Source organism: Lynx rufus, unplaced genomic scaffold (genome assembly GCF_022079265.1).
Source record: "Lynx rufus isolate CCGP_SWC_20201006 ecotype Redwood Valley unplaced genomic scaffold, mLynRuf1.p SCAF_2, whole genome shotgun sequence".
Classification (NCBI taxonomy): Eukaryota; Metazoa; Chordata; class Mammalia; order Carnivora; family Felidae; genus Lynx; species Lynx rufus.
The window spans coordinates 180,937,801-180,956,103 of record NW_025814834.1 but is presented as its reverse complement, the minus strand read 5'-3'; the positions used below and the strand labels follow the sequence as shown (position 1 = coordinate 180,956,103).

At 34.6% G+C, this 18,303-nt stretch overlaps 1 protein-coding gene across 4 annotated transcripts in view; it reads right to left on the bottom strand.

Moving 5' to 3' along the window:
• NRDC (nardilysin convertase) overlaps positions 1 to 18,303 on the bottom strand; it is a 102,643-nt gene that overhangs the window by 38,587 nt on the left and 45,753 nt on the right. For all 4 annotated transcript variants that reach the window (XR_006962610.1, XM_047082433.1, XM_047082431.1 and 1 more), the window contains 2 exons: positions 17,567 to 17,720; positions 4,252 to 4,325 (listed from right to left, as the gene is read on the bottom strand). Coding sequence is in view for 3 of the 4 variants with exons in the window: in XM_047082433.1 (XP_046938389.1) it covers positions 4,252 to 4,325; positions 17,567 to 17,720 (228 nt within the window). In the remaining variant the exon portion in view is untranslated. The remainder of the gene's footprint in view (positions 1 to 4,251; positions 4,326 to 17,566; positions 17,721 to 18,303) is intronic.

Genomic DNA, 18,303 nt, shown 5'->3' with positions numbered 1-18,303 from the left:
AGCAAAGAGGCCAGTGGAGTAGTTTAATAATCATAAGAGCTTAGGGTCAGTAAAAATTACAGTTTGCTATGGGTAAGTGCTAAAATGCATAGAGTAATTTAAATATATATAAGGGCTGTCACTTAACCTAATTTTGTCTTATTTGTGTGTGAATTTATTTTGGGTAAGGGGGAGGCTCAGGAAGGTTTTCCACAGAATGACTCAAGCTGAGTATTGAGGGACAAACTAGGGTGTTCTAGGAAATAGGAACGGAAGGAGAAATGGGAGTGTGTAAAACATTTTAAGGAGAAAAAACTTAGAAGGAGGTTATGGCACCTCTGAAAAACAGACACAGTTTTTGAAAAAAATTGGGGAAATGACTGATTCTGGAACTTTGAGTTAATTACTTCACTTCTGTAAGCCTGTTTCATTACATGTCAAATAAGGACAATGGGGATAACAATCACAATAATGCACATAAGTAGTGCTCAAACTGTCAGCTATTATCATTTATCATAGGAGTAATGGCAAGGCATTGCAGATGTTTAATAAGGAGAGTGACATTATCAGATTTGGACTTCAGTAAGTTCATTCTGGTTGTGAAAGTAGAGAATGGGTGGTAGGAAAGCAAAAGTAGAGACAAGAAAACTGATTAGGGGCCATCACTGTAATATTTGCTGAAGAGAGTAGAAAGTGGTGACAGTAGGGATAGGAAGAAACAAAAGTAAACATATTCAAAATACTTTAGTTATAAATCATAAAGTCTAAGTCAACAATGAGACAGTAGGGGCGCCTGGGTGGCGCAGTCGGTTAAGCGTCCGACTTCAGCCAGGTCACGATCTCACAGTCCGTGAGTTCGAGCCCCGCGTCGGGCTCTGGGCTGATGGCTCGGAGCCTGGAGCCTGTTTCCAATTCTGTGTCTCCCTCTCTCTCTGCCCCTCCCCTGTTCATGCTCTGTCTCTCTCTGTCCCAAAAATAAATAAACGTTGAAAAAAAAAAAATTAAAAAAAAAAAAAACAATGAGACAGTAATATATATATATACCTTCAACAAGTAAATAATAAAAAAAACTGTTAAAAAAATATGAAGATATGGCTATAACATGAGAAAAACAATTCCTAAGTGTGGCAGATTGAATAATAGTTCCCAAAGATGTGCACATCCTAGTCTCTAAAACCTGTGAATATGTTACCTTACATGGTAAAAGGAACTTGGCGGGTATAAATTAAATTAAGGATCCTGAGAAGGAGAGGTTATCCTGGATTATCTGGGTGGTCCAAATGTAATCATAAAGATCCTTATAAGAGAAAGGCAAGAGGATCAAAGTCAGAGAAAAGATCTAAGGACAGAAGCAGAGTTCAGAGAGGAGAGAAGATTCTACTCTGATGACTCTTAAGATAGAGAAAGGAGCCATAACCTAGGGATGTAGATGGTAACTAGAAAGTGGAAAAGGATAGGAAACAGCTTCTCTCTTATGGCCTCCAAAAGGAATGCAGCCTTAATGAAATAATTTAGACTTCTGACCTCCAAACATTTAAGAAAACAAATTTGTGTTATTTTGAGACACCAAGTTTCTGGTCATTTGTTTCAGTAGCAAAAGGAAGCTAACAGACATGTACACATATCCACAAAAAATTATCTATCCACAACAACTGATAAAAATAGAGTATAAATATCTGAACACTTAGAGAACACATTCTGCTACTTGGTTAGATTAAAAAGGTTTTGGACATATCCTCAGTCTCAATCACTAAGACATATTCTGTAGGAAATTACACATATTTATGTGAGAGCATGAACTATCACTAAAATAAAAAGCTAATCATTAAGAACATTTTTTTTTCCTCTACAATCTTCTTTTAGGAATAAGCTAATCCCATTTTAAAACCTACCCTATAGACATTGACATGAGTTTGTTACCAAATGTATTCAAGAAAACTGTAAAACACTAAACACACCTATCTGCAATGGGTAAATAAATGCTTATAAATATGTGTATAACCACTCCTTTGAAAGATTAGGCCCAAAACAGATTGCCAATGCAGGGCACAGTGATAAGAGTAATGAAGTTAGATCTACATAATAAATTAAAAACCCAGGAAAGAATCTTTTTTATAAGCAGGTAGAGAGGAATTTTTTTAAAAAAGTAAAATGAGAAGAGGAATCTGCCAGGAAAGTTGAATCTCCCTTCAACTCCTCTTACATGGAATGGGCCATCCAAGCAAGCAGGCAACTGAAAACATGCAAATGAGTTAAGAATGATAGAAGAAAGACTATCACAGCTGAACAGAAGAAAACAACACCAGATTATTGAGCTTTCAAAACGCGTTAATGAATACTAAAGTTATTACACCAGTTACAACTTAACAGCAACCTCATCTCCCTGATCTCAAGTAAACCCTTCACACTTAGAAGGTTAAGTGACTAATGACATATATCTAGCTATCTGTATCAGGTCACAAATTGAACTAGGTCTCCTATCATCAAAACAAATAGATTAACAAAACAAAAACAAAAAAACAAAGCCTTTACCTTAAGTTAATTTTAAACCAAAACTACTTAGTACATGTGTATGTATGTACATATATCACATGTATATGTCCATATATTTATTTCTGCATATTTCAAAATAAAATATATTCTAACTTAAACTTATAAAAACCAAATTAAAGATTGTGTAAAACCAACACTTCAACCCAATCTAGAAACTGTATGAAGAAAAATACTTCAAAGTACTTAAGACAGAAGGTGCTTTCTTCAAAAGTAAGAAAGACTTTCAGAGTTTTCCTTGGTTATTTTGGTTTATCAACCACTCAACAAATACTTATCTGGGCTATGATAAAAGAGATAGTGTGGTAGGCAAATAACGAAAGTGAAGAAAATAAATCTTTGATTGTAAGGAGCTACAAGAGCTAAGAGGAATACAATTCCGTCCCACCCTCTTTTACAAATAAGTTGAGGGCCACAGTCAGTTAAATTTCTATAAGTAAAACAAAAATCTGCTGACGTCCAGGCAGACGGCTCTTTCTATCCATCTACAGTTTACTCCTCTTAATGAATGCAGTAAGTCATTATTACAACCCAACAATGAATTAAGACAAAGAAGAGAAACAAGAACAGAAATCTGCCTCTTAGGCTGTGGCAAGCCAAGCCTAACCTATATGAACCGAAAGTCCCCTCAAGTCTAGTATTATTTGTTTTCAATGCTAAAATAAGGCAAGCAGGGCCATTCTATGGTGGTGCTATTTACCAGTACTCTGTAATTAACGGTATTTTATAGCATGGCTCTGTAATGAAGCCTCACCCTATATAAGTACAGTTTTTCCTTATGGTCTTCATTCTTTAAATCCTAAAGACAAGAAAAACTGTTAACAAAATTAAATGCATTTCCTATTCAGGGATTTAGTTTCTTTATTCATAAATATATCACAACTGTTTTCAGAACTACCAAAATTCAAGCCATAGACCTAACAAAAGATAAACCATTTATTTATTTGTTTATTTTGAAGGGGGGAGGGGCAGAGGAAAAGGGGAAGAGAAACTCTTAAGCAGACTCCATACCCAGTGCAGAGCCCGACATGGGGCTCAATCTCACGACTGTGAGATCATGACATGAGCTGAAATCAAGAGTCAGAAGCTTAATAGACTAAGCCACCCAGGCACCCCCCAGTATAAGCTATTTAAGTATCAGAATGTTACTTAAAGCTTCAGAGAAAATGTCTCTTCATTCAGAAAGAGTTATGTTAACTTTTAAAGTTTTAACACCTGGTATTAACTTTAAGAATGAGGCTACCGTCCTGGGGCACCTGGGTGGCTCAGTTGGCTGGGCGTCTGACTTCTGCAAGGTCATGATCTCACTGTAAGTGGGTTCAACCCAGCATCGGGCTCTGTGCTGACTGCTCTAAGCCTGGAGCCTGCTTCAGATTCTGTGTCTCCCTCTCTCTCTCTGCCCCTCCCCTTGTCACGCTCTCTCCCTCTCTCAAAAATAAATAAATATTTAAAAAAAAAAAAAAAGAATTAAGCTACTGTCCTGCAAAAGATTAGTCACTATGGTAAAATGCTCAAAAACTAGACTGAAAAACAATAATCTATCATTATTTTATTTCAAATCTACAATGAATTACATTTTAATGGTTCAAGAATATGACACATTTATTTTAATTTTGCCCTTTATGATAAAAGGATAAAATGGTCCAGTGATAATAATGATAAATGTGCTAAATAACTAGTCAATGCAAGAAATAGTCGTAAGATATAAAGCACTTCTCTTACCACTATCAACAGCTTCAACTTCACGGTCAATTGCATCTCTGATCATTAGTGGATGGATGAAAAACTGAGCCCATCTGAAAAACAAAACACAAAAAAACCCTAGCATTTGTTTTTGTTCATAAAAATCTTTTCATCTGTTCATCTGTTTTTTTAAGAAATTTACTAAGTTGGAAATTTAGTTCATAATCATGATATGTAAAATCTAATATTCTGCATTTCTGTATTTTAAAGTCTACAAACTACCTTTTTTTCATTACGATCTATAATACCCATACAGAAAAGTTCATAAAACATGGACATAAAGACTAATGCATAGGGGCACCTGGGTGGCTCAGTCGGTTAAGCATTGGACTTTGGCTCACATCATGATCTCATGGTTCATGAGTTCCATCAAGAGTTCCAGCCCTGCTTCAGGGGACTTTGAGCCCTGCCTCAGGTGAGCTTGAGTCCTGCTTCAGGTGAGCATGAGCCCTGCTTCCCCGCCCCACCCCACTCTCTCTCCCTCTCTGCCCCTCATGGGATTCTCTCTCTCTCCCTCTCACTCCATTGCACCCTCTCTCTCTCAAAAAACAAAACAAAACAAAACAAAACAAAACAAAACAAAACAAAACAAAATAATGCATAACTACAAGGTAAAAGTCTGAGCGGCTACCACCCAGGTCAAGAAACCGACCCAGGCCAAGAAACACTGTCAGAACTCTAAAAGCACCCGGCACCTGTATCCTAAATGTTATGATAATCACTTCTCTGCTTTATAGTTTGTACATATAAGTACATGTATGTACTTCTAGACCAGTATTTCTTGACCTTTCTTTTTCCCATTATCAACCCTAAGGAGACTTTTCAGATTTTCTCCTAATCACTCTCTTTGAACTTTTAATATCACAGATACACTGTTTATCTGTATGTATATCTGTGATTTCATATAAGGTATATAAAGCCTACTCTTATTCAATGCAGGGTTACAAATGATTAACTTTTTTAAGTTAAAAGTTAAAATTTTAAAGGCTATCAAATATTTTACTTTGCTTTATAATTGTATTTGCTTTTTAATGTAATTTAAATTGTGATGCATCAAATTACATGTGTATCCATTTATTAATAATAGCAATGCAAATAAATTTTAATTAACATCTATTTTTCCAGCAAAAAAAAAGCAATTGAAAAAATTAATTTCCTACAATTTTTAGTAAACTTTTCACTTTTGCTTGATCCAAAAAGAAACTTCTAGCTTAACTGGCTACTAGATATTAAGACAATCAAAATTTTCCTTTCAGTACTTGGCATAACTAACGGGTTAAATAACTTGTTCAATTAAATAAAGTAGAATATTTTTATTTAATTCCAAAGTCATATACAAAAGCACAGAGTATCAATACCCACAAAGCAGGTAATGAAACCAACTGGCACATGCAATGCAGATCACCTCTAGTGATGACTCCAAGATCAAGCAATCATTTCAAAGTTCTCCAATCATCTATGCACCAGTTTTGTAGCACTGACAGTGAATGTGCTTTGTATTATCTTCTATGAATGCTTATCACTGTAAATGGTGCTCACATGATACGCAAGTAAATTAAAAACAGAAATTAAATACTAAGTAAAGATTTTGCCAACTAGGGTTAAGCTTTGGAGGGCCACAAACCATTATAATATTGAACATTTTTTCATCTAGAAAGAACCAATTTTTGCCACCAATGGGAACAATATGCTCCCTGCTGAGAATGCGTGTTCTAAATAATCCAGTTTTATTTTTTATTTTCTATAAATGGAAATATATTTTATGTATTTTTTATGTCTGACTTATTTACCTATTTATTTTAATAGTCATCCACAATGGTACATGTGGCTATGGTTCATTTATTTTCACTGCTGTAGAATATTCCACTGCATGAAGTTACTCATCCAAGCTACTGCAAATGGTCATTTGGGCTGATTACAGGTTTAGACCATTACAATCAATGCTACCATAAATTCTTACAAATGTGTAATATGCACATTTGCACAAGTTTGTCTAGGTATAAATCTAGGAAAAAACTCCTAGGTAATAGTATATGCAAGCATATGTTCAACATCACTAGCTAAAACCAAAATTTTTATCAGCAGTTCCAATTCCTCCATTCCTCCAAAACCTCACCCTCACCTGGTATAATCAAACTTTAAAATTTACTACAACTTTCAAGAGTACAGTTAAATCTCATACTGGCTTTAATTTACATTTTCCTGACTCCTAATGAGATTGATTACCATTTCATACATTTATTAATCATTTGAATTTTTTCTTTGGTAAAATACTTAAGGCTTTTTTCTACTATGTTGTATTTTTTCTTGATTCTAATATATATTCATTTCATATAATATTTAATTATGTTACATACAATTATACATATAATCTAATAATTAAAAATTAATGACAGTTACTTTTAACTTTTTTAAAATTAAAGAATTATTTATTTGGCGGGGAGTGGGGGCAGAGACAGAGAGAGAGAGGGAGACAGAATTCCAAGCAGGGTCCGTGCTGTCAGCACAGAGCTCCATGAGGGACGCTTCAACTCACAAACCATGAGATCATGACTTGAGCCAAAATCAAAGAGTTAGACGCTTAACCCACTGAGCCACCAAGGCGCCCCAACAGTTATTTTAAATATAAGTCCTTGGTTATGTGTGTTGTAAATATATTCTTCTACTTTATACTTGTTTTTCCCACACTCCTTATGGTATCTTTTGATGAACATAATGTAGTATCATTTTTCTTTATTTTTTGTGCTTTTTGTATCTTGTTGATAATTCTTACTGGGGCTAAAGTTATACTCATCTCTAAAACTTTTAGTTGTACTTTTTACTTTTTGGTCTATAATCCACCTGGAATTGACTTTTTGTGTATGTTGAGAAGAAGTCAAGTTTATAGAAGCCCAATTATCTTGGAATCATTTCTTTAAAAAGTTCTTTAATCACTGCTACACAGTGCCCCTATCAAAAAGCAAGTGTCTACATATGTGTTGGTCTATTTCTAGGATTTCTGCTCTGTTCCATTGGTCTCTTTGCTTAGCCTTCTAATACCATAATGTCATAATTACAAAACAAATTTTAGTATCTAGTAAGTCCTGCTATCCTGTTATTTTTCCTATGCAAAAATAATTAGCCCTCTGCCTTTCCTTATAAATTTTAGACTTAGTTTTTTTTATTTAAAACTACATAAATCTTCTGAGATCTTGGTTGCAATATCGCTGAATCAATACATTAACTAAAGAAAACAGGTATCATTAAAAATAAATTAAGCTTCAAATCCATGAATAGTACTTTTCTCCAATTACTTAGCTCTTCCTTAAAATCTCACAATAAGGTTTTAATATATTCCCCAAAAAGAGTCTTTATACCTAATTTTTGGAATAATTTCTGAGTGTTTATTTTTTATAGCTTTAAAGGTATTTTAACTATCACTGCTATGGAGAAATACTACTGACTTTTATATATTAAACATTATCAATTTTATCATTTTTATTTTACGTATCCAGCCACACTAATAAATTATGTTAAATAGAAGTGATCACAATCTGCATCTCCTTCTTATATCTGATCGCAACTTGAAAGCTTTCCAGGTTTTACCATTAAATATAAGGCTTGGTTTAAAATATCAAATATCATCTTGAGAAAGTTGACTTACACTCTGTTAGCTAAGAACATCTTGATGACCAGATACTGAATTTCACCACATATTTTCTACATACATTTTTCCCTTCAATCTGACAATGTGATGAACTGCATTAATTGATTTTCTCATGTTAACCCTACCTCATAATTTTCAACCCAACTCAGTACTACTGTATCTTTATTGCTATTTGTATGTGAGTATGGTCTACAGTTCTTTTTATATTACACTTTCTTATATCAAGAGGTCATACTACCTTCATAAATGAGGGAGGAATTATTTATTCCTTCAGTTTTTTGTAGACCTCTAAACCTAAAAGTTGGTTTTTGAGATTTTTGATTACACATTCATTTCTTTGTTATAAGATTATTCAAACTTAAAAAAAATTTTTTTTAATGTTTATTTTTGAGAGAAAGAGACAGTTTAAGTGGGGGAGGGGCAGAGAGAGACGAAGACACAGAATCCAAAGCAGGCTCCAGAGTCTGAGCTGTCAGCCCAGAGCCCAACACAGGGTTTGAACCCACGAGCTATGAGATCATGACCTGGGCCAAAGTTGGGACACTTAACTGACTGAGCCACCCAGGCTCCCCAGATTATTCAAACTTTTTAATTATAATTTCTCTTGTGTGGGTTTTATAAATTATATTTCTAAGAATTACACACTTCTCTTTTTTTTTTTTCACTTACTGGCATAAGTATTCAAAATATCTTATTATATTTTCAATATCTGAAAAATCGTAAGTCATATTCATTTTCATTCCTGACATCTGCAAGTTACTTTTTCTTCCCCTTGACCAGTCTCGTGAAAGGCTTATCTATTTCATCAGTTTTTTCAAGAACCCACATCTAACTTTCTTGAAACTCTGAGAAATAATTCACATACTGCAAAATTCCCCCTTTTAAAGTGCACAACTGGGGCACCTGGGTGGCTCAGTCGGTTAAGCATCTGACTTCAGCTCAGGTCATGACCTCACGGTTCAGGAGTTCAAGCCCCACGTCAGCTCTGTGCTGACAGCTTAGAGCCTGGAACCTGCTTCAGATTCTGTGTTTCCTTCTCTCTCTCTGCTCCTCCCCTGCTCGCACTCTGTCTCTCTCTAAAATAAATAAAAATTAAAAAAAATAAATAAATAAGTGCACAATTGAACAGATTTACTACATTCACAGGATTGTGAAAACATTAACACTAATTTCAGAAAATTTCATTGCCCACTAAATAAACCCTATACCCGTTAACAGTCATTCCCTTTCCCCATGTTCCTAGTCCCTGGCAACCACTATTCTACTTTTGGTCTCTACGAATTTATCTAATCTGAGAACTACAGATTAAAGAGACATACTGCATGCAATGCATGTACCTTGATTGGATCATAGATCAAAACAGCTAAAAAATAATTGGAGGACAATTCAATTTGAATACACTCTATATATTAGATAATGTAAGGGACTATTAAATTTTCTTAAGATATGGTATTATGGCATTGTAGGAGAATGTCTGTTTCAATAGGAGATGCACATTTATGTATTTAAGGGTAAAGTATCATGAAGCCTGGTTACTTTGAAATTGTTCAGAAAAAGAATATATAGAGAGATAAAGCAAGTGAACAAGAAAATGTAATGGGTATCATTTGTACTATTCTTTCAACTTAAAGGTTCAAAAAATTATAGAAAGATATGTACTGATACTATGCATTTAAGTGAAATAGTACATATGGTATGATAATTCTGTTTTTGTAAAAAGAAATACATACACACACACACACACACACACAAACATATAATATTAACTGCTATAACAAAAGGGCCAAAAATGTCATTAGTCAATCAAAACAGAAGTTTATTTCCTGCAACTTTGACAGTCCAGGCTGGATTGAACCAGATTAAGTAGGTAGCTCTCCTCCACTCAGACTTTCAGGGACTCAGGCTTATAATGGCACTGTTGTTTTCAACATGTGACTTTCAGAGTCATTTACTTTCCAGCTGAGGTGTAAGTTCAGACACTGTCTCTCTTACATTTACACTTCAATGGTGAGACTTTCCACAAGGCCACTCCTTGTTGCAGGGGAGGCTGAAATTTTTCATTCAAGTTGGGCAGCCATGTCCCAACTTCAACTCTTAACACTTGAGAAGAGATTTCACTGGAAAGCAAGTACTCTATCAGTCATTAAAAAAGGGAACTTGGCTTGGGGTGCCTGGGTGGCTCAGTCAATTAAGCGTCAGACTTTGGCTATGGTCTTGATATCGCGGTTCATGAGTTCGAGCCCCACACTGGGCTTTCTGCTCTCAGCACAGAGCCCGATTCAGATCCTGTCTCTCTCTCTACCCCTCCCCTGCTCACACTCTCACTCTCAAAAATAAATACACATTTAAAAAGAAGAGGGTAGAGGGTCTTGGCTCCTATGCTGCTTCCAGCCCAAACCAGTTTGTACTGATCCTTCAGGTCCTAGAAAACACACCTCCTTCATGTAGCCTCCCTTGATTTCTCTTTTTTTTGTGAGTTCCTTTGAAATTAAGAATTGATGCCACCTAACATCACTTAATTAAAAAAATTTTTTTAATTATTCTAAATGTCTTCCCTTTGCTGGTTTGGAAGTTTTACACTCAAATCCTGTTCTTTTAGAAGTTACCCTAGAAAATATTACATGCATCCTTTTAACTTTTAACTTATCAATGTCTAATGTTAATCAATACCTTACCCCTCAAAATACCTTTTACTGCATTTACCATTACTCCTGACTGATATGCCATTGTTGCTTTAATTTTGTACGTTTAAATTTTCACTATTGTTTTAATCAATGTTCATTTATATTTATTCACATAAAATGACTTTCATTGTTCTTTTTTTCATCTCTGATCTTCATTTTCCTTCTGCCTGAAATAAATTCTTCAGAAATTTCCTTCAGTAAGTTGGCTGGTGGCAAACTTAATTGTGTATCTGAAGGTCTATTTTACAATCATTCTTGAAAGATATTTTTGCTTGGGGTACCTGGGTGGCTCAGTCAATTGGGCATCCGACTTCGGCTCAGGTCATGATCTCATGGTTTGTGAGTTCAAGCCCTGCATCAGACTCTGTGCTGACAGCTCAGAGCCTGGAAACTGCTTCGGATTCTGTGTGTGTGTGTCTCTCTCTGCCCCTCCCCTGCTCATGCTCTGTCTCTCTCTCTCTTTCTCAAAAATAAACAAACATTAAAAAAAAAAATTTTTTTTTAAAGATATTTTTGCTTGGTATAGAATTTGTGGTTGGTAGTTATTTTCTTTCAGGCTATTGCAGATATCCAACTGTCTTTAACCTTTCACTACTCTGAATAGTCATTTATCAATCTAATATACCTTTGAAGGAAATTTGACCTTTAACCTGGCAAACATTTCCTATATTTAGTTTTCTTCAAATCACTATGTTTTTCTACATATGAATTTCTTTAATTTTTTTTTTTTTTCCAACGTTTATTTATTTTTTTGGGACAGAGAGAGACAGAGCATGAACGGGGGAGGGGCAGAGAGAGAGGGAGACACAGAATCGGAAACAGGCTCCAGGCTCCGAGCCATCAGCCCAGAGCCTGACGCGGGGCTCAAACTCACGGACCGCGAGATCGTGACCTGGCTGAAGTCGGACGCTTAACTGACTGCGCCACCCAGGCGCCCCATGAATTTCTTTAATTTTTTTAAAGATTTTATTTTTAAGTAACCTCTACACCCAATATGGGGCTCGAACTCACAACCCCAAGATCAAGAGTCACATGCTCCACCAGCTGAGCCATCCAGGCACCTCTGGATTTCCTTTAACGTCCACCTTTGGAATTTGTTAGGTTTCTTTAACCTTTAATTTGATGTTCTGGGAAGTTTCCAATGATCAACCTTTCAAATATTGTGTCTTCTCTATTTTTCTCTCCCACCTTCTAAGACTCCGAGATATACTGACATTTCTGCTATATCCTTTATGCCTCTTTTCTTCTTCTCTGTATTTATTCCCCCCTCTTTATGTTGCATTTGGAACATCTTTTGGCCTTTCAGCCTTTCAGTTCACTAATTCTGTCTTCAACCGTATCCACTCTTTTCTTAAACCAGGGAATTAGGTTTTCCTTTTTTTTTTTTTTTTAAACATTTACTTATTTTGGGGAGAGCACAAGTTGGGGAGGGGCACAGAGATTGGGACAGAGGATCTGAAGTGGGCTGTGTGCTGACAGGCTGACACAGTGAGCCCAATGTGGGGCTCAAACTCACAAACCGCGAGATTATGACCTGAGCAGAAGTCAGACACTCAACCGACTGAGCCACCCAGGTGTCCAAACCAGAACTTTAGGTTTTCAATTTCAATCATCCTATCTCAGTTCAAGATATTCTTTTTATTTTTATTATCCAAATCTCATAGGTCATGTTACAGTTTCCTATTCCTTGCAACTATATTCAAACTTGTGCCTTCTTTCTTTAAAAACAAAGTGCAAACATTTTTATAATTTGTGTCTAACCATTCCAATGCCTAAGATTTCTAATGTATTAAAAATCTTTATTTTCTCTCTCTGCCCTTCCACCTTCTCTCAATCCAAAATATATAAACATTTTTTTTTAATCCTTGTTTTCTGTTTTAACTCATGTCTTGTTTTGTGTGCCTGCTTACGTTTGACTAAATGCTGATCATTTTACTTGAAAAACTATTTACAGGAGCAATGCAAAGCCTAGGATGAAGAATTTTCTTGTTCTTTTTTCTCTTTTGCACATTTATTTGAAGTACAACTTACCAAAAAAAACCCTATATATATTTAAAACACACAATATGATGATTTGATTACGTATCCTTTTGAAGTGATTACAATTAACACATCACCCTACATAATTTCCTCTTTGTATGTGTGTGAAAGTTGAAGATCTATTCTTTCAGCAAACTTCAAGTGTACAATACAGTATTATTAACTACGGTCCCCATGCTGAACACTTTATCTTGAGAACTTATTCATCTCATAACTAAAGACATGTGCCCTTTGACCACCATGTCCTCATCTTCCCAGCTTCTGGTAACCACCATTCCAGTCTGTTTCTATAGAGTTTGGATTTTCTTTTCCTTATTTTATTGTTATTATTATTATTATCATTATTATTATTATTATTTTATATTTTTTCTTTTTGGTGCCACATATGTTAAGATCATACAGTTTTTGTCTTTTTCTGTGTGGCTTATTTCACTTAACTTAATGTCCTCTAGGTTCATCCCTGTTGTTGCAAACGGCAAGATTTCTCCTCCCCCCCCTTTTTTTTTTAAATGCTTATTTATTTTTGAGAGAGCAAACATAAGCAGGGGAAGGGCAGAAAGAGAGGGAGAGAGAGAATCCCAAGCAGGGGCGGCCTGATAGGGGGCTCAATCTCATTACCGAGAGATCACATCCTGAGCCAATATCAAGAGTCAGAGGCTTAACCAACTGAGTCACCCAGGCACCCCAAGATTTCCTTCCACCTTATGGCTGCATAATATTCCATTGTCTATATCTATGTAGACATATTTCACATTTTCTTCATCCATTTATCTATCAATGCAAGCATTTTCTTTTTAAAGAACTTGTGTTTGCTTCTCTCAGGCATCTGAGAACACTACCAGTTCTGGGCCACTTTAATTCACAATGAAGACTTGAAGTTCACCAGAAAACTCAGGCATTTTGAGAATAGGCTGTAATTTCTTTGGATGCCTGATCCACTTTCTCAACCTGAGTCCCAGATTACTATAAGGAAGATCTCCTGTTAGATACCCCACTTTGTGGGTATTCAGGGTTTTGATATTTCTTGCGCTTGCCCTGAAACGCTGATGTAGCCAAGTCCAAATATATTGAAATTAGCAAATGCCATCAGGGCAAAAGCAGCTTCCATTCTCATTTACTTACCAGAGTAAAAATTCAGTCATTGCCTCAACTTTTTACTTATATGATCCAAGATATTAACAAACAATGTGACCTGTGTGAAGGAATTGGATTTACTGACCTATTAAAAAATCCTAGCACTTAATACATGCTATAGGAGTCCTTTCCAAATGATCAAAAGACTTTTTATTCCTTAGTAATTGTAGAAGTATATTATATAAATTATAGTGGATACAATACTTAATGCTCTACCACTATCATTTATGTCATAAATTCATGATGATATTCTCATTATTTTCTATTAATATAGTAGCATTCTTTTTATTTCTGGTAGCTTCTTTTTTTCTAAGTAGAAACAAATGTATAAATATCTTCTGATTTCCTACAGCAGTCCTCAAATCAAAAATGGATAGTCTCCAAAGAAGAAATGAAATAAGTTCTTTAACTAGACTTTACACCATGCTTCATTAACTCTGAGGTGGTCAGAATTTATTCAACATACTCTTCACCTAATCTTTTTTCCATCAAAATAGGCTTTTTCCTTCTTTATATTTAGATATAATCAAATGTGGGTATTTTCAGTTTAGGGGTATTGTTATTTGTTGTTTGTTTTGGGGTTTGGTCTTTTGGTTTTTGTTTTTTGGGTTTTGGTTTGTTTTTTTAACCAAATATAAAGTCATGAGAATTCAACTTGACTACCGCTCAAGATTTCTCCACATTTACAAATATCTGTTTGGATTTTGTGAAATCTTGAGAGCTAAGAACTTTGAAACAAGAGCAAACATGCAGTCATCCTCAGAGTATTCTTGATTTTATAAGTTCACAAGAAAGATAATCTTGAACATGATTTGCATTGCCTTAGTTGATTAGTTTTGTCCCTATCTTTTGGTTATTTTCAAATTAAATGTTTAATTACAGAAACTAATACACTGAGTATCAAATGTGTGTGCTATGAGCATGTTCTAAAGTATACAATTAAAAACAGCTAGTTTTTAAATAGTTCACTGAACACAGGCAGCCATATTAGAGATTAAGGAAGAAAAACTAGAATGTTGTATCCTATTATAAATGTTATCAAAGTAATATTGTCAATTTTAATGGTATTTTAACACTGTTTTAGCAAAAGAGTTGTTTACTGGGGATAGAGGAACATAAATATTTATTCTGTTGAGAAGAACGGCATATGCTTTCAACTTATGGGTCAAAATCTCTCAATGGAAAAGACAATTTCTTTAAGAAAACTGAATTTTTGTCATGTTTTGAGAATTTTCTGGTCATTTATGGGTTAATTTTATGGTAATTTTTTCTATAAAGTAACAGTATTAATTCACTCAACAAATATTGGTATAGATTATCTATCAAATTCCGGATGCCGGAGAGATATCAACAAATAAATAGATAAAAATCCCTGCCCTCAGAGGGCTTACATTATATTGATCAAATTCAAGATTTCTTTTTTTATATTTCAATCTTATATTTATCTAGAATTTTCTAGTGTAGACTCTGGTCTGCAACCTTGTGACATCAAAACTCTACTAACACACGGACAGAAACTTTCTGGAAAACAATTTTACAGTGAGTATCAAAAGCTTTAAAAAAAAAAAAAAAAAAAAGCCTTGCACATGGAACATTTTCCAGAATAGATCACATACTGAGATACAAATCAGCCCTCAACAAGTACAAAAAGATCCAGATCATTCCATGCATATTTTCAGACCACAATGCTATGAAACTCGAAATCACTTACAAGAAAAAATTTGGAAAGACCACGGATACTTGGAGATTAAAAGACATCCTACTAAAGAATGAATGGGTTAACCAAGAAGTTAAAGAGGAAATTAAAAAGTACATGGAAGTCAATGAAAATAACACCACCATAGCCCCAAACCTCCAGGATGCAGATTTGATCCCTTTTGGGTCAAAAGAGGGATACAGCAATCCAGGCCTTCCTAAAGAATGAAGAAAGGTCTCAAATACACAATCTAACCTTACACCTTCTGGAAAAAGAACAGCAAATAAAACCCCAAACAAGCAGAAGATGGGAATTAATAAAGAGTAGAGCAGAAATCAATGATCTCAAAAAAACAGAACAGATCAATGAAACCAGGAGCTGGTTCTTTGAAGGAATTAACAAAATTGATAAATCCCTAGCCAATGTGATCAAAAAGAAAAAGGAAAGGACACAAATAAATAAAACTAGAGGGTATTATGCTAAGCGAAATTAGAGAGGACAAATATCATATGACTTCACTCATGTGGAATTTAAGATATAAAACAGATGAACATAAGGGAAGGGAAGCAAAAGTAATATAAAAACAGGGAAGGGGACAAAACATAGACTCTTAAATATAGAGAACAAACTGAGGGTTGCTGGAGGGGTTGTGGGAGAGGGGATGGGCTAAATGGGCAAGGGACATTAAGAAGGACACTTGTTGGGATGAGCACTGGGTGCTAGATGTAGGAGATCAATCACTGGATTCTACTCCTGATACCATTATTGCACTACATGCTAACTACCTTGGATGTAAATTTTAAAAAATAAGTAATAGAAGTATTCAAAAAAATTCAAAAAAAGAAAAAATCCTTAAAAATGCACATGCAAAAAAAATACACATGCATGAAAAAAATACACATGCAAATATACTCAGCAATTTTACTTCCTAGAACTTAATTAAAAAATAATTAAAGATGTGCACAGAGATTAGGATATTCATCACAGCATTACAAATACTAAAAACGGAACACAGGGGCGCCCAGGGGGCTCAGTCAGTTGAGCGTCTGGCTTCGGCTCAGGTCATGATCTCACGGTCTGTGAGTTTGAACCCCGCGTCGGGCTCTGTGCTGACAGCTCAGAGCCTGGAGCCTGCTTTGGATTCTGTGTCCCTCCCCCCTCTCTTTCTGCCCCTCCCCCACTCACGCTCTGTCTCTGTCTCAGAAATAAATAAACGTTAAAAAAAAATTTTTTTTTAAAAACTGAACACAATTCAACTAACCAATCATATGTAACTTGTTAAACAGATTATGTTATTCCTTATACAATAAAAATAACACACAATCCCTTAAAATTAGGTTTTATAAATTACATCATGATGTATAAAAATGATAGGTCTTGTTTAAAATATAAAAAGGAACCCATTCATATGTGGAATTTAAGAACCAAAACAAACAAACAAAGGGAAGAAAAGGGACAACTCAAAAATCAGACGCTTAACTAACTACCGAGGGGAGGTGTGTAAGAGGATGGGTCAAATAGGTAAAGGGGATTAAGAATACACTTATCTTGATGAGCACTTAGTAATAGTTAGAATTGTTGAATCATTATACTGTACACCTGAAATGAATTTAACACTGTGTATTAACTATACTGAAATTAAAATTTAAAAATTAAAATAAAAATATAATAGAATATGAATAATAATCCTAAATACATTTAAAAATATAGACGACCATACACCAAACCACTAACCATAGTTATCCTTAGATATCAAATTAGGAACAATCTTACCCCTTTTTTGCTTCTGTTTTTCCATATTTTCTACTAAATTAGAAAAAATAATCGCAATAATGAGTCAATAGAGTATACATTATTTATAAAACTCAAAGGTGTTTAAGGGTTTCAGTGTAATCTTCAACACAAAGACTAAGTATATTACAGAACAAGAGCCAAGGTGCATTTAATAGTTTGCTCATTTCTCCAGATAAAGTATGACAATTCTACAGAATTAGAGTACAGCTTGAAAAGAAATACCATAGAAAAATGCCCAATGTCTCCATTTGTAAAATGTCGTCAGATAATTAAAATAAAAATACATTTTGAGTTAGTTACCTATCGAGGGCCTCCTTGAAGTATTTTCTCTGGACATCAAATTGAAAGACTGTACGTTCACAATCAGTTGAAGCATTATCACTACCTCCATGTTTCTTCAAGAAGGCATCAAATCCATTTTCATCTGGATATTTCAAGCTACCCATGAATACCACTAAGTGGAAAGAACACAAAGTCAAAGAACACAAAGATGTAGACAATGTTATTATCAACAATGAAATTTCTCATGTGCAAAACAAAACAAACAGAAGAAATATACCAACATACTAACAATGCTTATGTCTGGATAATACTTTCTTCATTATATTTCTGCTTTTGTAATTTTCCATAATGCTCATCTATTAGTTTTATACTAAAAAAACTAAGCACTTTATTTTTTAAAAATATTTATAAAAAGGTTAAAATGTAAGTATTAGCATATATGCAGATTGTTACTATGAAAGTCCTAAGGTGCATGTTTACCCTCAAATAGCTTAGAAAATCAGAATATAAATAAGTAATTCAAGAAAACAAATATAGACTTAAATTTATAACTGTACAGCAACCACACAGGTTTTATTTAGGTATATGCATAATTAAACTGAAGATTTTGTTTTGTTTTGATATTAATCATGCCTTTTTATTTTCTGTATTCCCATGTTTGACAGCCTGGGGCATTGCTAACCCTGGAAGAGGCAGTCCTTCCCAAGGTTATAAGATTCTTAGAGATGGGCAACTATCTCCTGATCTGTTGGCCT